General features: G+C 40.5%; 1 protein-coding gene across 4 annotated transcripts in view; it reads right to left on the reverse strand.

Moving 5' to 3' along the window:
• ncor2 (nuclear receptor corepressor 2) overlaps window positions 1–17,261 on the reverse strand; it is a 79,919-nt gene that overhangs the window by 43,476 nt on the left and 19,182 nt on the right. For all 4 annotated transcript variants that reach the window (XM_068604382.1, XM_068604383.1, XM_068604384.1 and 1 more), the window contains exons 4-6: window positions 12,909–13,086; window positions 7,955–8,137; window positions 4,685–4,798 (exon numbers count right to left, since the gene is read on the reverse strand). In XM_068604382.1, coding sequence (XP_068460483.1) covers window positions 4,685–4,798; window positions 7,955–8,137; window positions 12,909–13,086 — 475 coding nt within the window. The remainder of the gene's footprint in view (window positions 1–4,684; window positions 4,799–7,954; window positions 8,138–12,908; window positions 13,087–17,261) is intronic.

The raw sequence follows: 17,261 nt of genomic DNA on the forward strand, positions 1-17,261 counted from the left end.
CACTCTCTCTGCTTCATCGATCAAACAGACCCTCCTTGGTGACACACCACATGCTCTGTTGCTTTCCATCTCACTTCATCTCCTTCAGTGACCTCGCAGTGAGACTGGCAGGACTGACACATTCACAGATGGGATGGCAGTACAGTGAGGGAGGGCTGGATGGAGAGGGAGATTTTAGCGGTGACAACAGAGACAGAACCTGCTGGTGTGTATGTGCACGTCAACCTTTATTCTTCACCACCCACAATGTCATGCTGCTTCCTTGTCTTTTTCACTCTGTCTTCCCTGTAGAGGTAGCACAGAAGGTATTTGGGATCTACTCCTAAGTTTATACAAGACTCACGCAACAGACTTTGATGTAAGACCCCAGAGGAGCTCACACACATAGCTTAACTTTACTCAACACAGGCCACCTGTGGGTGAAGCTAAATGACAGGGATCCAGTTTTTGAAGTGCATTTCCTCTATGACACAAGGCAAAAGGAAGCACGGATGATTTACATATAGCCATACTTTACATATTATTCAAATTCAGAAACGGTAACATAATGCTATTATTCTTCCTGAATTTGCTTTGCATTGATTTTCTCATTTATGTTGAGGAGGTTTAACGGGCTGCAAAGTACTGCCCCAGAAAGCCTGCTTACTACAGAAGCAGTTAATGAACAGCAATGATTAAAACCAGCCTTTCATTCTCTAGGAGCAGGGAGGCTGAAGGATGTCTTATTTTCCTTGACGTCATTTTTTAAGCAAATTTGAAGACAAATCTGCACAATACAGACATCAAAACTCCGGAAATATTGCTTCACATTAAATACAATAAATTACACTTTACAAGAAAAAGAGAATCAAAAGAATTACAGCTTTCAAAATTTCTCTGAAAATATGGATGTTTATAGAGCGATGCTGGTCTTGAATATATTTTCACTTTGCATGTCACACAAAGCTTTAACACAAAAATACACCATTTACACGTAACCACTTAATGCAACTTTGGGAGATAGATGACTGATATAAAAAAATGCCAAGCTGAAATAAATTTTAAAAACATTTAAACCAGATGTTGAAAATAAGTAAATACCAGTGGCGGGCCGTCAGGGCCTTCTAAGCCCTCTCTGAAAACCTAAACAGAGTCACTAAGTTTGAACTATTATATAATTAAGTAATAGCTTTTTATCATGTAATTGTATTTACAGATACACTAGTCCAGGGGTCACCAACCTTTTTGGAACCGAGCGCTACTTTGAGGTACAAAATAATTACAAGGGCTACTTGTTTGATACAAACTTCCTGAACAACAAAGTTGCACAGATCACCTTTTCAATTATATTATATGTGAACTGTCTGATCACATATCAATGTTATTCCTCACAATAATTATTAACAATTTCCACAACAATGATAGTAGGAAAAACATGTTTTTATCACTTTGTTAGAAAAATGAAAATCAAGTTATATCGGTGCAAAAAATAACTAATATTTAGTTACTACTAAATAGCTTATTGTGGAAAACAATAAGCTATTTTTTGCAAAACAAAACAGAATAAGTGTAGATGTGTGAGCATCAGGTTGCATCAGTGGCTCTACACATCTTTTATAAACGGGGTTGTAGATTTGATACGTACTCTCAATTCATGCTTAATGAGCTGAGGTCTGTTTTCTGATGAAAGACGCAACAGCAGAATAAACCTTATGGAGATCTCATAAAGATCGGCTTTTGGCAAAATGCCAAGAATCGGCGAGTCGCGCATGCGCAAAGCATTCTGTTAACGGCGTACGGTGAACTTTTAAAATCAGCATTTTCTCTTGCGTCCAGAGACATCTGCACTGGATGCATTACAATTATGTTTCCCTATTAGTTTATTTTTTCATTGCACAGCTACTTTCATCTGTTCCTCTGCTCCTTTAGGCCTCCTGTATGGCTTCTTGGGAGCTGTTTAACAGCATTTTTTATCCAATCACATTTCACCTGTCTTCCTCTATGTAAGAGTAGCCTAGTTAGATTACATGAAAGAGCCTTCTCGAGACCCAAGAGGTGTGATTGGTCACAGGGCCCGTGTGACCATTAACATGCGCTGTGATTGGTCAGTGAAGCTAGCGTCTCACCTTGAAGCTAGAATCTCAGGGCTTACTGATGACCCCTTTCCCACAGAAGTTTTTGTGCGTCTGATGATTGAAATGCTGATTACGTTACTGTTTTTTACATTTACAGTCGTAGTTAATCATAAACAAGCCACAGCGCTGTGGTTGCTGCTTCACCTGGGGATGCTGGTGCTTCTCAACGCGGCCTCTCCCCAAGGTGTGCACAGGGTCAGTGTTGCGTTTTTTGTTGAATAGATTTGGACAACATGCATTGTTGTTGGTGCGACCTTGCTGTGATGGCCCTTGCCGTGCGCATTTCCTCCACTGTGGTGCGTCGCGACCGGCTCTAGATCAGCTTGGAAAGGCTCGGGCAAAAGGTGGCACGCTGGCTCCGGTCGCGTGCTTTAGAGCACTCGTGCCTCGCTGCTTCCCGGGGCTATGGACTATGTGCTTGCTGTGACTTCTTTCCCCGCCGGGGAGGGACGCAGCCCTCTGCTGCCGACGCGACTGTCCTCCAGTGTGCAATGTCCTTAGTGCCACGTTGTGTTGCCAGGCCGGGGATCGGCCCACGTAGGGCGTCAGGGGTCTGTGGCGATGTCGGCAACCCACCCAACCCGTCTTTGAACACGAACTAAAGAGTCTAACGCACACACGAGTCAGAGGGTCTCTGACTGTGGCGCAATGAAAGCTAGGACTGGCGTGCACCGCACGCACCTTGCTTTTTTTTTTTTTTCTTTCTCGTCATGTGGAGCGGCTCCACGGGTCGTGTGGCGGAGCTGGTGGTGGTGGAGGACTGTATGAACGCCAGTGTGTCGGTCGGTGACAGTAACTCCAGGGACACTTCCTCCCAGTCCACCCGCTGTGGACCCATTGAAGGCCTAGGTCTGAATCCCACGGCCTGCCATCGGTAAATACATATGTTTCTCAAAGACGCAAACTTAATCTTTACTCCTGAAATTGAATGTTGGAAAAGGCCATTTTAGAGGTCTATTCCCTGTGGCCGTGGCAGTTAAAGTGACACTGAAATAAACCATTGTTTTTCCTGTCGTATATAAATTAAATTTGAAAAAATGCAGTCATACAGAGGCCATCATAGCTTTTTTATCAGATCCATGACAGCCAAAGTGCAGTCACTGAGATGCCTGTGTGAGTGAAAGAGCAGTGATCTGTATGATCTGGTCATGAGGATGCATATATGAGGTTGAATGTAAACAGTAGTGTGTTAAATCTCATTTGGATTTTATTAGGATATGACACTTGAAATAACCAAGAGTTAATGAAGTCCATGTAATGTGAATTATTTTTGAATTAATAAATAAGACCAAATATTATGATGACTAAAATTATGAATATGAGTAAATGCTCTGTCACTGTAGCACTGGGCTAAGCGTGAGGGGAGTTAGAAAAAAGGGGAACAAGCTGGTTTTGTCTAGAGAGAGCGAGAGATAGCGAGGTTAGAGGGGCAGGCAGTAGGCCAGAGTACATCCTGCCAGTCAGAGGGAAGTGGAAAGTATTACAGAGGTCAAGCTACATTGTGAAGTAAGCCATGATGATTTCAGATGAGTTTTGAGCCATCTGCAATCTCCTGCTGTTGCATAGAAGTGCTTGTGGTTGAGCTGATGACAGTAAGGGTCAAAGTCATGAGGGAAACTGCCCGTGCTGTGGTTTTTCCTTTGAAAAAGTCTTCTCAGGATATGTTGGTTCTTATCTGGGGACATCTGTGCAGCTGTTTGGGATTTACTCTCTTGCTCAATTACACTCAAACATGGGGACTGTTTGCTTGTTAACACATGGGCTTTAAACTAGCTTCTCCATTTACAGCATATTTTTAAAAAAATATATACTTGAAAAGGATTTGCCTTGAATGTGTCAACAGACGCTGTTCAAAACATTCAAGAGTGCTTTCCCTTTGTTCCAACACTACTTCTAGTTTCCCACAGGGGACTTGTTGAAAGATGTTAAAGATGGGATGCGATAGAGTAGGAGAGGAGTTCCCTGCTTTTAACCGTCAATGTTAATACAACTTTCACCACTAGGGGGACTGAGAGCACTGAGAATCACTCCTTTAGAAAGCACAAAGCAGTACTGCATATTATTATTTCTGTGACTAGGACTAACTAAATGCTTACAAATAGCGTGCGCACCTGAAATGAAAATGACAGAAAAAAGTGCTCTGCAGACAGATGTCAATCTCTTCAGAGCCCCATGTGTTTTGCTTAGTATTAAACACAGTATAAGAGGACTTCACACTGTCTACATTGTCAATACAAATAACTGTAAAATGTAATGAAATAATGTAATGAAATAAGTAAATCTGTGGGTCTTCACTCAAAACCTCTGTGGTTTACTCAAAGCTGCACCTGCTGGCTAATCTACTTTACATTACATGCACTGTCTCCATCCCTAACACTGACTTGCAAAACCAAATAACCAAAGGAGGCAAGAGAATATTCAGCAGAAGTAACAGCCTGCTTTCATTTAGTTGTGTATCCTGCATCAGGTTATTGAAACAATACTAAACCATACAATGCATATATGATCACGTGAACATTTTTGGGCCCGAGCTGTGGGCCATAGTTTGAGCGTGTGTGTAAACTACTGACCCTGTTCTCATCGTAGATGATCTGCACCAGGCTGCGGTGCTTGGCCTCGCTGGGTGGTGGTGAGATGGACCGCTCTGGCTCGTGTGGCTTTGCAGCCTCCTCTTCCAGTTGTTGCTGTAACACACAAAAACAAAGATGAAACTTAACACTTGACAAATCCAAAAGGGCCTCGATTTACCTAGAAGACCTGTTGCTCACCAGTTCCTGTTGTGAGGTTAAAGAGTGTGTGTTAGATCAACAGTCCCTCCCCCCGGCACTCCAGCTGGGACGAGACCAACTGTCCTATTAGCTGTAATAGCTATTAACTCCCCAGGGCCTTGTTAATCAAAGAGTTACTACAACAGCCTGTGAAAAAAGCCAAGGCCTGCTGTGTGGCTGGAACCTCCAATTGAGGGGGGGAGAAGAGAGAGATAAAAAAAAAAAAAAGGAAAACAACATTGTTCCTCTAATTTACTAGCCAGCCTGGCATGAAGGAAAACATGATTTGGAAATTGTACTCCAGAAACATGGATACTAAAATACTTTCTACTGTGAACAAAAGAGAGAGATAAATAGCAAGCAAGAATTTGGGAGTTGGCAGAGAAAACTGCCGGGAATTAAAAGAGTGTATCTGGCATGGTTGAGGTGCGACAACCTTCTTATTTCAATGCCATTCATCTCTGGTTCAGTCTTTACTTTTATGTCTGTCAATCTTTCCTTAAAGGAGCACAGAAAGAAAAGTGGAGATGCTGAACTGACATTCAGCATATAGAAGGAAAAGTTGGCTCTAATGGCCCATTTACATTTACAACCGTTTTGCATCTTTGGCACATTGGATTGCTAACCAGATGTTGAAACGGTGTTAATGGACCAGTCAGGATCATTAATCCTCCCACACTCAAGTACCTCAACAAACAGCATGTGGAAGTAGCCACTTCCTTCTGCCTGTGATAATTGCAGGCGATAATGAGATATTCATTTGAACATTTAAATTATTTATACGTGGAATATTGGAAGTCAAAACAGAAAACAGCTGTTTCTTCACATATGGTCATAAAGAAGGCATGCTGTGTGTCCACATTTTGCGTATATGTACAGTACATAGCACACAAGCAAAACCTTTGTCTTGCTTATTATTAAGCAATAAACAGTATCAATTTGTCAGCAGTATAAGTTACTTGTTAGCTACCTGGCTAAACTTCTTTAGCACAAGTCACAAAGTTTAATTGTTGTCTTCCTTATTGTCTTTAACTATAGTAGGTGAGGATCAACAACAATAATACTGATATGTATTAAATCATTTTTGGATTTATTCTGGATAAAAGATACATTAAAATAGTCACACACACACACAAATTTATCAGCATAGTAAAACCCTGGCGGCAGAGCTTAAGTGTTGCTGTGTGGTGTGCATCTAGCTGATCTACAGCTAAGTTAGCCCCCTCTCTCTCATGTCTTGTCAGGGACTTCAAAAGGGGAAAGGCGGCCTCCAGAGGATCCACGCGAGAGCGGAGCAAGAGGGATCCTCATGTGACATAAAAGGCCAGGATAAGTATCTGGTGCGGGAAACACAGACATTCCCATAGAGACGCCCCCACTCCATCATCTTCCGTTTCAGAGTAAAATAAAATAAACCAGCCATCCTGCGCTTGGCTGACATGACACTACAATATATGACTGTATTGAGGTAGGGTGAGTGGAAGGGTCTTGAATGTATGCTTGTAAACAGTAGAGCTTGTCTCACTCACAAGTTTCAATCCTAACGTTGAAATCAGTTTGCCAGCTTTACTTTGGTTGCTGAGCTCAGATTATTTGTACACCAGTCCAATTAACAAAGAGCAACTCACAAAACATTCAAGTAGCAGTGTCCTCCTTTTTATCTGGCATTTATTGATTTCATCAGGTGAAATGTTTTTAGCAACAAGTCGTCCAAAAAAAGTTAAACAACATTTTTTTGCATTTGTTTGATCAGTATGTTATTTGGATTCTCCGCCAGCAGAGTAACTGTTTTCTAAATATTACCAGTGACATGTATTATATATGTAAACAATTGTGTCTATTATTTTACTGCAAAAGATAGTGTACTAGTTTCTGTGTTGTTGTTGTAGGGTCCAGTCATTATCAATGCAATGTTGTTATAGTGGGGGGAGGGGGGGGGAGTAGAGGGTTAATATTGCATCTACAATATTTGTGTATTAATAAATGCCCAATGGAGTGTGTCTTTCAGTGGTCAAGTTAATACATAATAATCAGTGTGCTTGAGAACAACACAAGAAGCTGCTAAAGATTAACCTCATGCTACTATTGAATGATGATTTATGAGTAAATCGACAGAATTTAAACATAACTGCATGCACGATAGAGGGGGTCTGGTGAAAAAGGAAGAACATAAGCATACAGTTTCTTTAATAAACATGGCAGACGGCCAAGAGGGAGACAGTGTGGCAGGTATATGAATGGTTTAGCAGTTACAAAACTGTCGCCATAATCCTCCTCCTCCAGGGAAACCGTTTTTTTTAGAGCCTTCTATATTTTTAACCTACTTTATTTATATATATATATATATATATATATATATATATATATATATATATATATATATATATATATATATATAAAAATAAAAGAATTCAGCCGTCTGGAGGAGTGAATGTAGAGAATCATGTGTCACATTGAGCAAAAAAACAGCTACAGAACTTGACTGCAGCAATTACAACACAGCAATGTCCGTTTAAGACTTAATTACACCGATGCCAACTGGAGCCTGGCAGGCAATGTTGCACTGGAAAGCCACACATGAACACTTCAAACAAGCCAAACTGACACAAAGAAAACTAAACAAGGAGGCCAGCATTGGCAAAGAGTTACACATCTACAAGCATGCCGGATAAAGCTACTTCATAGTGCTTTAAGGTGTGCCTGCCTGTTAAAAAATATGTGCCTGTTAAAAAATATGTGCGCAACGCACACAAATGGCATCACAAAGTGGCGCCTACTACTTTCTTCACTGTTGCACAAAACAGCTTATGAAAAATAGTGTTTGGTGTATCTAAATCAACTTCTCAAAGGGTGGGTCATATTAAGTCACATGCCAAGCAGTACCGACACGTCTCGCGCTACAACTATCGACAGGTAGAATTTTTGGCAGAAAAATTAATCAATTCCCAAACCAAAGGCAACATACATTTAAAAAAAGAGTGAGTTAAGCAATAAAGCGTGCATCAGTTTGCAATTTCTAAACATAATCCAATATAATCTCAAAGTTATGACATGATTCATAGGTGTGCAGACCTGTTTTTTGCGAAGCTTGCAGATCTGCTGCTCCACCATGGTGATCTCTCGGTCCACGCGATCCATGTTCTGGATGAGCTCCTCCTTCGAGAAGCGAGCCGGCACCAGATCCAAGTCAGGATCCATATGGACAGGGCTCACAGGGGAGATTGGCTCCAGCTTCCCCATTCCACTTCCACGGTCCTACAGAAGCACAACGAAAAGAAAAGGGACATGCTTAGATGTAAAATAGGTGAATAATTGTAAGATTAACGAGAGCAAAAGTCAAACAATGAATTTATGTTATTAAAATAGCAAGGAAGCAGTGAGAATGTGGACAATAGGGAAACACTAATAAGAGAGAGCTGGTTACTGAAACGTATCTAATATACAACCAAGAATAAAGAACCTCTCAATATGGATGACCATCTCAGACAAATTAACTTGCATACTGGACTTCTCCCACCTGTTAAAAACCTGCTGTGTCTTCCTCTGATTGCATGGTGCAAAGGTTACTTTACAAGAAATCATCCAAACACAGTCTGTGTATCCTATAGGAAGGTAACACACAGCAGTAATTAAGTCTGCTGGGTAATAAAAGCCAGCATAGCGTCTTAATATCACTAGACCACACTAATGAATATGAGGTCACGGCCTTTCTTGCCAGGATTATGTGCAAAAGCTCTGGCAGCTGGCTGGAGAGACTTGATTCGAAATATGAAATACATTTGAGGATATAGGGGAGAAATCTAAAGCGTACAACATGCGTGTAGAATTCAGGGGGTGCATATTCCTCAACGGAGCAGCTGTACTGATGAGAGAAAAGATTCATCAAACCATTGATCTTCCAAGTACAGTACTCTTAAGTAAGCATAGACATTCTGTGAGTATACGCTTATTACAAACTCTTAGAGTTGGACCATCTCTGATCAAAATGCTATAATTAATTACAAAACCTTCCAGGGTTGATGGAGCAATACTACTTTTTAATGGAAACTGTGCCTTCGTTCCTCGCAAAAGCTGCTCAATGGAAGCCGATTGGATTATTTCCAGGGAATTGGGATAATGGCTGCAACTAATGATTATTCTTTTATGACCGAATATCTAGTGATTATTACCTTGATGAATCACTTAATTGTTCGGACAATAAAATGTCTTAAAATTCATCACAATATTCCAAAGCCCACGCTGACATATTTAAAGTGCTTGTGTTGTTCAAATACTGTGTGTAAAATGTGACGTAAATAAGTCAACTGTTTTTTTAATGGATTCATTTAATGAAGGTTAGGGTTTCCTCTTCAGTCGATACAGATTTGTCAACTTTTCTGTGAAGTGAAGCATTTCAATTAGTCGCTTTACAATACGCAAACATAGCTCAGTGTAAAAAATGTTTTTATAGATAGATAGATAGATAGATAGATAGATAGATAGATAGATAGATAGATAGATATAAATAATGTCATTGAGTTATAACCAGTAATGTTGCAGCTGGTAATGATGGAGCAAATTTTAACTACTTTGTATACATAATTTGGCTATTTACATTACTAATTAGGACTTAAGTACAGTACTTGAGCAGCCTAAATGTACTTGGTTACATAGATTGGTGCATTTAACTTGAAATGTGCCACATGAGTGGTTTCATCATGGTCATTTTGAGTGTGCTGCCTTTAAAAAAAAAAAACGCCACATATTTTTCACCATAATCTGGCAGATCATGCTTTAAGCCAATTCTCATTAATCCGTTCACATGCAAGGCAAGAGTGAAAATGGAGTCACGGTTACATGCACCGGTTTATGTAACACAGGCAAATAAATGATAAGAGAGGGCCCACTTGTTGTGCAGGGAAATATTTGTTTCCTCATCTATGAGTGTATGTGTGATCCTACTTTCTGCATGTTGCTCAGCATTCTTGAGTTCTACCCTCCATAAAATAATTGCGTGTTGATCCAGCTTGATTTTTGTCTGAAATGAAGGTTATGTAAGTGAGCTAATCTGGACTAGGCAGGCTGTATTATAGCCTGTAGTCCTGCTGTGATTGAAAATGTCAGTGCCAGAAGATGTTGAAGGCCTGTCCCAGATCATAAAGCCAGAGTTGCCAAAGTCAATTAGTCACAACATTTCACTATTACAAATAAATAAATATATATGTATATAAAAAAATAGCTCGTAGGATGGCTCAACTGAGTCTAAAAGCCGTCCTTCAGTGCAAATAATAGTACTACCTACATGATGTTGTTACAGCTCAGCATGCAAACATTTCTCTCTGGGGACCAAATCAGGGAGGTGTAAAAACAGTCATAAGAAACTTCCTCTCATTATTACCTTAATTGTGAACTCAAGGGTAGTTAAAAGTTAGCAAATGTTTAGAGAGGGTTATTAACCATGGTATGATAAAACCACAATGTCCAAAGTAGTCTGACTTCTGGTGTTGTGCCCTACACCGTCCTCTGTTCTTGTCAACCGTACTGCAGCACATCAACAGTTATTACACCTGTGACAGTGTGAAAAAGTCCCGGCCTACAGCTAAGCCGTTGGCCCGACACATCCTATAGCCCTCTACAACCCCGGTCTCATTTAGAAGATTCCACTGCATGACTTCTCGGGCTGTGCATGCATCAGGTTTGTTTTAGGTTACCACTGGGTGTTGTAGTGTGTGTGTGTGTAGGTCTGTGTGTGTGTGTGTGTGTGTGTGTGTGTGTGTGTGTGTGTGTGTGTGTGTGTGTGTGTGTGTGTGTGTGTGTTAAATTTAGTAAGAACTAGTCTACGTGACCGAGTCCTGTAGTCTTGTGTCTAGTGACATCCTGTTTTCATGCTAGAGTGTGCATTTATGTTCACAATAGCTCCTTTTTGTTTGGGCATTAAGCCCACTGTTATGCAGAGTATACAACAGCAAGTGCGGAAAGCTACTGAAACCGAGACAAAGCCGAATGTCATAAAAGAAAACATTTAACTACACAAAATAAAAATGCAATATGGAGTAAAACTGGTCTAATCAGGGCACAATAGTCTATGCAAGGTTACTAGAAATTTGAGATTTAAAGCTAACTGAACATCTTTAAAAATGCAAGTAACTGTTGGAAGTTGTGTGGTCAGTTTGGCTGTGAACTTAAAATATCAACTTTTGCAAACTTGATGTTGCTGCAACCTTTTTAGGGTTAGGTCCTTGAGTGATTATGAACATCAGTTCTGTTTCTAAAGGTTAGGCCTCTTAGTCGATTAGTGAGCTCAGATCGGTCATTTTGGCCTTTGGGGGATAAGATTTCTTCATTGGTATTTTTTTTTTATTTCTATGATTGTATGAGCACATCTCTGGTAAGATATACGTGGTGCTTTTGCATGAATATAGACAGGATCTTTGGATGAAATCAACAAATGTATTAGTTCCCAAAAGCCAAGAGTTGCCTACTCTAGTCTCATGTTTTACCAACAGTGATGTGAAAATATTAGATTTCCAAACAGACAGAAAACACAAGTATGCGTCCTGGTCATGCAGTTAAAATAAATAAAATAAAATTCTACAGGACAGCTTGTCCGTCTTGCTGGGCTGCTGACAGCATTTTCAGCAGAACACTCAGTCACAATGGACGGCAGAAGAGGAAGATTCACCTGTGTAGGGTTCAAAAGTAATTTAGCTGACTTTATTGACAGTCAGCACCAAGCGATAGGAGTCGCGCTGCCCTCCATTTACACCATTACCCTTCTCCACTTTCATCACAGTTCATTTTTTGGTTGGGTCCTTTTGAGACAAGTCTCAAAAAAGTCTGCTAAATTCACAACCTTCCCCGCTGTTTCTCCTGCATCAAATCTGTGTACAACGACGCAGTTAAGTGTATATAAAATTGCTTTTCTCCTTCTGACTCCCTGTACATGAAAGTCATGCTACAGGCATCAGCCTTGATGGTCTTTTGTCTATTACTCCTCTTTTTTCCATTTCTATATTTTCAGTTACATCTTTCCATCCATGCACCATCATTTAGTGCACTTGATCTATGCAGTGATTGCATCTGACATGACTTACATAATGGGGTTACAGCCGTCTGTGCTTTGGGCGGAATACTGGCATTCCTGAATATTTCCCTGCAAGCTTAAGAGACCATGTGTTTTTTTTCCTGTAGCCTCCATTATTGGTGTATCTATTTACCATTCCTTGGCTGTTTGAAGCACTCTGTGTAATGTCAGGAACACCTCCCCATCAGCAGTTCTACACTGCAAGCAAGTAGTTTTGATGTGCAGTTCACACAGTTTCACCCTCAGTCTTTTGAAATCTAGGTCAGCTCTATTATTTATTAATTGCTGTTTCACAGCTCTGTTATAGTCTTTCCACTGCTGCTCACAGAGCTCCAGCACTGCAGAATCTCTTTCTGCAACTGCTGGTGTGGTATGTCTAATAAAAAATCCTTTGTGGCTCTGAAAGAGGCTGACAGATTTAACAAGGCATAACATTTCACCTTATATACTTCATGAATCATAATTTCTCAAAATCTTCTCGTAAAAGTCCAAATCCTGAAGGTAAAAACAGTAAATTCCCAAGATACTGGCACATAACTCACATTACTAATTCTATATTTTGTCTTTTTGTCTGAAGCTAAATATAAAATTGCTGTCATGTAAATCTGTTATTAGACCAAGCAAGCAAAGTTGGGTTGATACTAAAGGTAAATACAACACTTTTGATAAGCTTTGGGGCTCATTTATAAGAATACAAAATCTAGAATGGAAATTCTTTTCTGCAACCTAAAAAGGAAGTACTGCTAATTTTTCAGATTTGTTATGTGTTTTTAAGTGTGCCATTTCTCTAGAATGTCAAGTGTTTGTTCAAAAACATACATATGTACCTTTATTCTCATCATAACATACAATTTATACTTGATTGACTTATTATTCATAGCCAAATCAAGTACATATTCTATGACAAGTTGTAATTTACTCCACTTGTCTCATTACAAACTGCATTTCATCGTTGTAACTGACCTTCGCCATATCCTCAGCCGCTCCGAGAGGCAATTGTGGCCGGTGGGATGAAGGCCTCATCAGAGACTCTGTGTTCATCTCTAGACGAGGTCGTTTGATCTCAGCATACTCCACCTCCGATTGGCCGCCGGGCTCTGGCAGGTACATGTGCTCATAGCGGATATGCTGTTCCTGCCCTCTGCAAAGTACAGATGCAGCAGATTAGAGAAAGGTATGGAAAACTTCTGAAGTACTTCAATGAACAGTAAGCCACAAGCAACAGTTATTAATATAGAGCTTGTGACATTTCTAATGTAAAAGCTGATGAAAGAAAATTGCAGGGTCGAAATACTCAATTTAAGAACAGTATTTTCTTGCTATAGTACTGTACTTTCATCAGGCTGTTAGGGTGCTCGCATTGCAGCTGATTCTCTGAATTGCAAGACATTTCACACAGACATTTGTGTAAGTCAGAAGATGAACGCGAATAACTTTGATAACTTTTTGAAGGCAACATTTGCTACAATTGACAAAATTCCCCATTAGTTACAGCTGCACTTTAAAATTAAGGTTAACATGACAAATTTAATCTTCACATAGTACATATAAGTATGTTATAATCCATAAATGAATCAACATGCATGAAAAGGAACCAAAGTTAGCACGGAGTAACAACTTATACTATGAACACCGAGTTAAATTTGATAACTTCTGAGGGACAGATGAGTCGCAAAGAATCACCAACAAAAGATCAAGATGACGTGTTAAGTTTGACTGTCATGATCTTTTGCCTGAAATACCAGACCTCAGGATTAGAAAATATACTTCCAAAACATACACAAGTGATAGTTGCAGGGCTCGAAATACCACGAGCATATAAACCATAGTGCGCATAAAATTTGAGCTGCAAATGCAATTCTCAGCTCGACAGTATACATCATTTGGTACAAAGAACATGTCGACTACGCTCGTTACTACCTATAAAAGTAATTTAGAGCGCATTCGTAGCCAAGTCGTTAAATTGTTGCATTTTATTCCCCTCTCTTCCTCCATTTCCAGTCTATGTCCTGAACACTGTCAAATAAAGGCAAACATATTCCAACAAAAACCATTACAAAATATAATACATAACATAATTAAAAATATTTTTAAAAAAAACTAGTAGTCAGTTTATAATTTTTGCAGAATTTGGGTAAAAATGTTGATGCTGAAATGCATAAAACAAAGATCATGGTTCCGCCAATAACCTAGTTGTTAGATTTCTTTTCATTGGATCCGAGCCACCTTCACGTCGGGCCTTACCAAGATTGCCTAGAGGCGGTTGTGGTGACTCGCCACAGAGGAAATGTGCCTAACAAGGGCCAGCCAGCACCAGGGAGACATCCCTGGTGCTGGCTGTACAAAAGCACAAGATGACAGTTACAGTCAGAGATCAGGCTGACCTACATTTTTACTCTCGCCAGCTGGCTTGATTTGGTTCAAACATAATCATCATAAAATAATCACTAAAGACCATTTTTCAAAAACATGGGAACATGTAATGGGTTATCAGTAGTGGAAAAAACAAGACGCAAAGAAATTGGAAATAGTGACTCACTGCAACAATGGCATCCACTGGTTTCCAATTTAGAAGCATATGGTAGAGCTGCGCGTGTGGGGTTTTGCAGGCTTTGTGTGTTGATGGCTACACACACAAAGCCAAAAAAGTGTTCTTTGGATTTGCAGTTGGATCTATGACACTCCCTGTATCGTACACTAAAACTAGAAACTGATCTGGCTGGCCAGGAATGCTAACAGTCAGCCACCAAAGAAGGGGGACGCACTATACTGTAATGTGATCTGGCCATGATCTGATGCATGTGTGATGCTAGTATAAACCACGTTCTGCATGTGTTCATCATTGGGGTTAGCAACATGCTACACCAGTAAAATGGACCCTTGATATGTAGTCAAATGACAGCTTCTGAAATTTAACTGCACTAGCTCTTTGGATTTGGGGAAATTTTATTTGCCCACTTGTCAATGGCTCTGTTCTTTCTGGGGCAACGGTTTTCTTAAGTCTGCCCTGGAGGCAGATGCCAGAATGTCAGTGACTTTGCTGCCAGTGTCAAAATGGATGTGGCTGCTGAAGAGAAGAGGGAAAACACAACCATAATTGCTGGTCCAGGCCCACAATGGCCTAGTGTGTGGTTTCTTTATGTGCCAAAGAGCATGGAGCTCGTCTCTGCCTAGTGGGGTGCTGTAACGATAGAGACCATCCTCGGCTTTAAAGAGAGATATGTCATGTTATATATATGGATAAATATGCATGTTAAAAAGGTGTCATAGGGTGGTTGCGAGTAAAGAAAAGGATTGTGGATGTTTATTTGAGCAATTGCTGAAATAGTACCTCGAAAAATAGGGTGCCAAAATTCATAATACCCAGATGGTGTGCAACTCCACTCGAACACATTTCTCACTCATTCAGTTGCACACTTCCTCATCTCCATAGAGGGCTGGCACTTACATAATCACATCATCAAGCTCTACCCTTCCCTCCTCTCTCTCCACCTCTTCACCCTCCTCCCCCTCTTTCTTTACCCCCTCTCTCTCTTGTGAGCGTGCTGAATAATCTGATCCCTGGGGAGGATTTGTCTGGAGGATGAGAGAAAGAGATGTGTGTAGAGCTAGGGGGCGGAGTGTGTGGCGAGAAGAGGGACAGGAGCAACACAACACCCCACAACAGCTCCATTACTTTCTTACTGGTTTGGACCCCATTACAACAGGAACAGAGATCATGTATGCTGATAGCAGCAGCCCATTATTGTGAAAGCACTATGGCATTTGTACGGCTGCCAATCTATTTGTTGTTCCCCAGAGGAGCGGCTCCACAGCTGTACACATTGCAGGGATGGCTAACAGAAAGGGAAGCCTGGCTAACTGCACCACAGCTGGGATGAATGAAACTGGGTAAGTGCACATAAGGAGGGAAATGGGTGGAGTCGAAAAACTAACGCCCAAAACTTGTTGCACCATTTGTACAACTATTTTAAAAAGACACTGATAAAACTATGCACACCTACTAAGGTCTGAACAGAAGCCTTAGAATATTACTTTAATAAACATGTACTACATAAATCATAGCCGCAGATAGATGGTCAAGAATAATCACAGCTTCAAACTCATTTTGCATTATTGCACCAGATTTGTTGTTTTCAGCCTACTGACTGTTCTGGGCAGAAAAGAAACCCTGTTAAGTGGTTTCTCTGTCTTGGATGATCTCAGACAGATGGGAAGAGGCGGAGTGACTGAGATATTGTCTGGCGTAAAGAGGAGGATAAAACAAACAACTAGCACAGTGGCTCAGTTATGAATATACCGTTGTTTCCTGACCTGTAATTAGGGTACATTTGGAGCATTAACTAAACTAGCCCATGTCCACCTCGTCTTCAGTCCAAGACCATTAAAGAGGAGATGAAGGACACATTAATCAATCATACTGAGAAAAAGATAATGCTGTCATTTCAGCTAAGGCCATGTTAGTGCTTACATTATCTGCCAGAATGTGAGCAACTCAGCTTGCTACAAATGGAGGCATGGTGTGCATAGATTGAAGGATTACCAAGGCCAGAATTACACTATTCAGACTCTGAATGAAAATGCAGAATGAGTGCTGATTTCAAGCCCTCTAAAGGAATGCTGAAGGCCTTATGTATTCAACTGAAAGGACTCCCCACCCACATACGCTCGCCAGCAAGACCAGCATTGTGTTTCACAGTCTCCACAAAGAAATGGGACTAACTGCTAGTCTCCCCTTTTGATAGGATAGGTATTTTTTAATCTACTGAACAGCATCCCCACTTCTCCACTATAAAAGTCTCACAAGGCATGTGCCTTGCAGAAAAAGACATGTACACTGAATGTGACAGCTCAGGTGATCAAATGAAGGGTGTCAGCAAATCAGAAGCTGATGGGTAGCGGTTGAACAGTGTGGCGTTTATTTCTGTATCAACCCATGACCCAGTGTGGCCACATTCTGGGCTAGGCTATGCTAACTGTTAAACAGGATCAACACACAGTTCCGGCCTTTACATTGAAGACCATAATCCCATCTGATTGATACTTAAAGACGCAGACACAACACACAATGACCACACACACTGCGATAGAGTCATTCTACCATCTGCCGTCTGCTGCTATAACTCCTTTTTGGTCCAGAGACTAGGAGTACACAAATTATTTGATAGTGCTCACTTCACAACCGACATAAAGTACGTTACAAATATTTCTAGGAAAATCCACCTCATGAAAATACAACTCTAATTTTTGCATGTTTTTAGATACACAAATGAATTTGTGTATCTAAAAATAGTGATTTATCCTCTGTGCTACATG

The sequence above is a fragment of the Clinocottus analis genome, unplaced genomic scaffold (genome assembly GCF_023055335.1).
Source record: "Clinocottus analis isolate CAN_PGR_092001 unplaced genomic scaffold, fCliAna1.0.p SCAF_7, whole genome shotgun sequence".
Lineage (NCBI taxonomy): Eukaryota > Metazoa > Chordata > Actinopteri > Perciformes > Cottidae > Clinocottus > Clinocottus analis.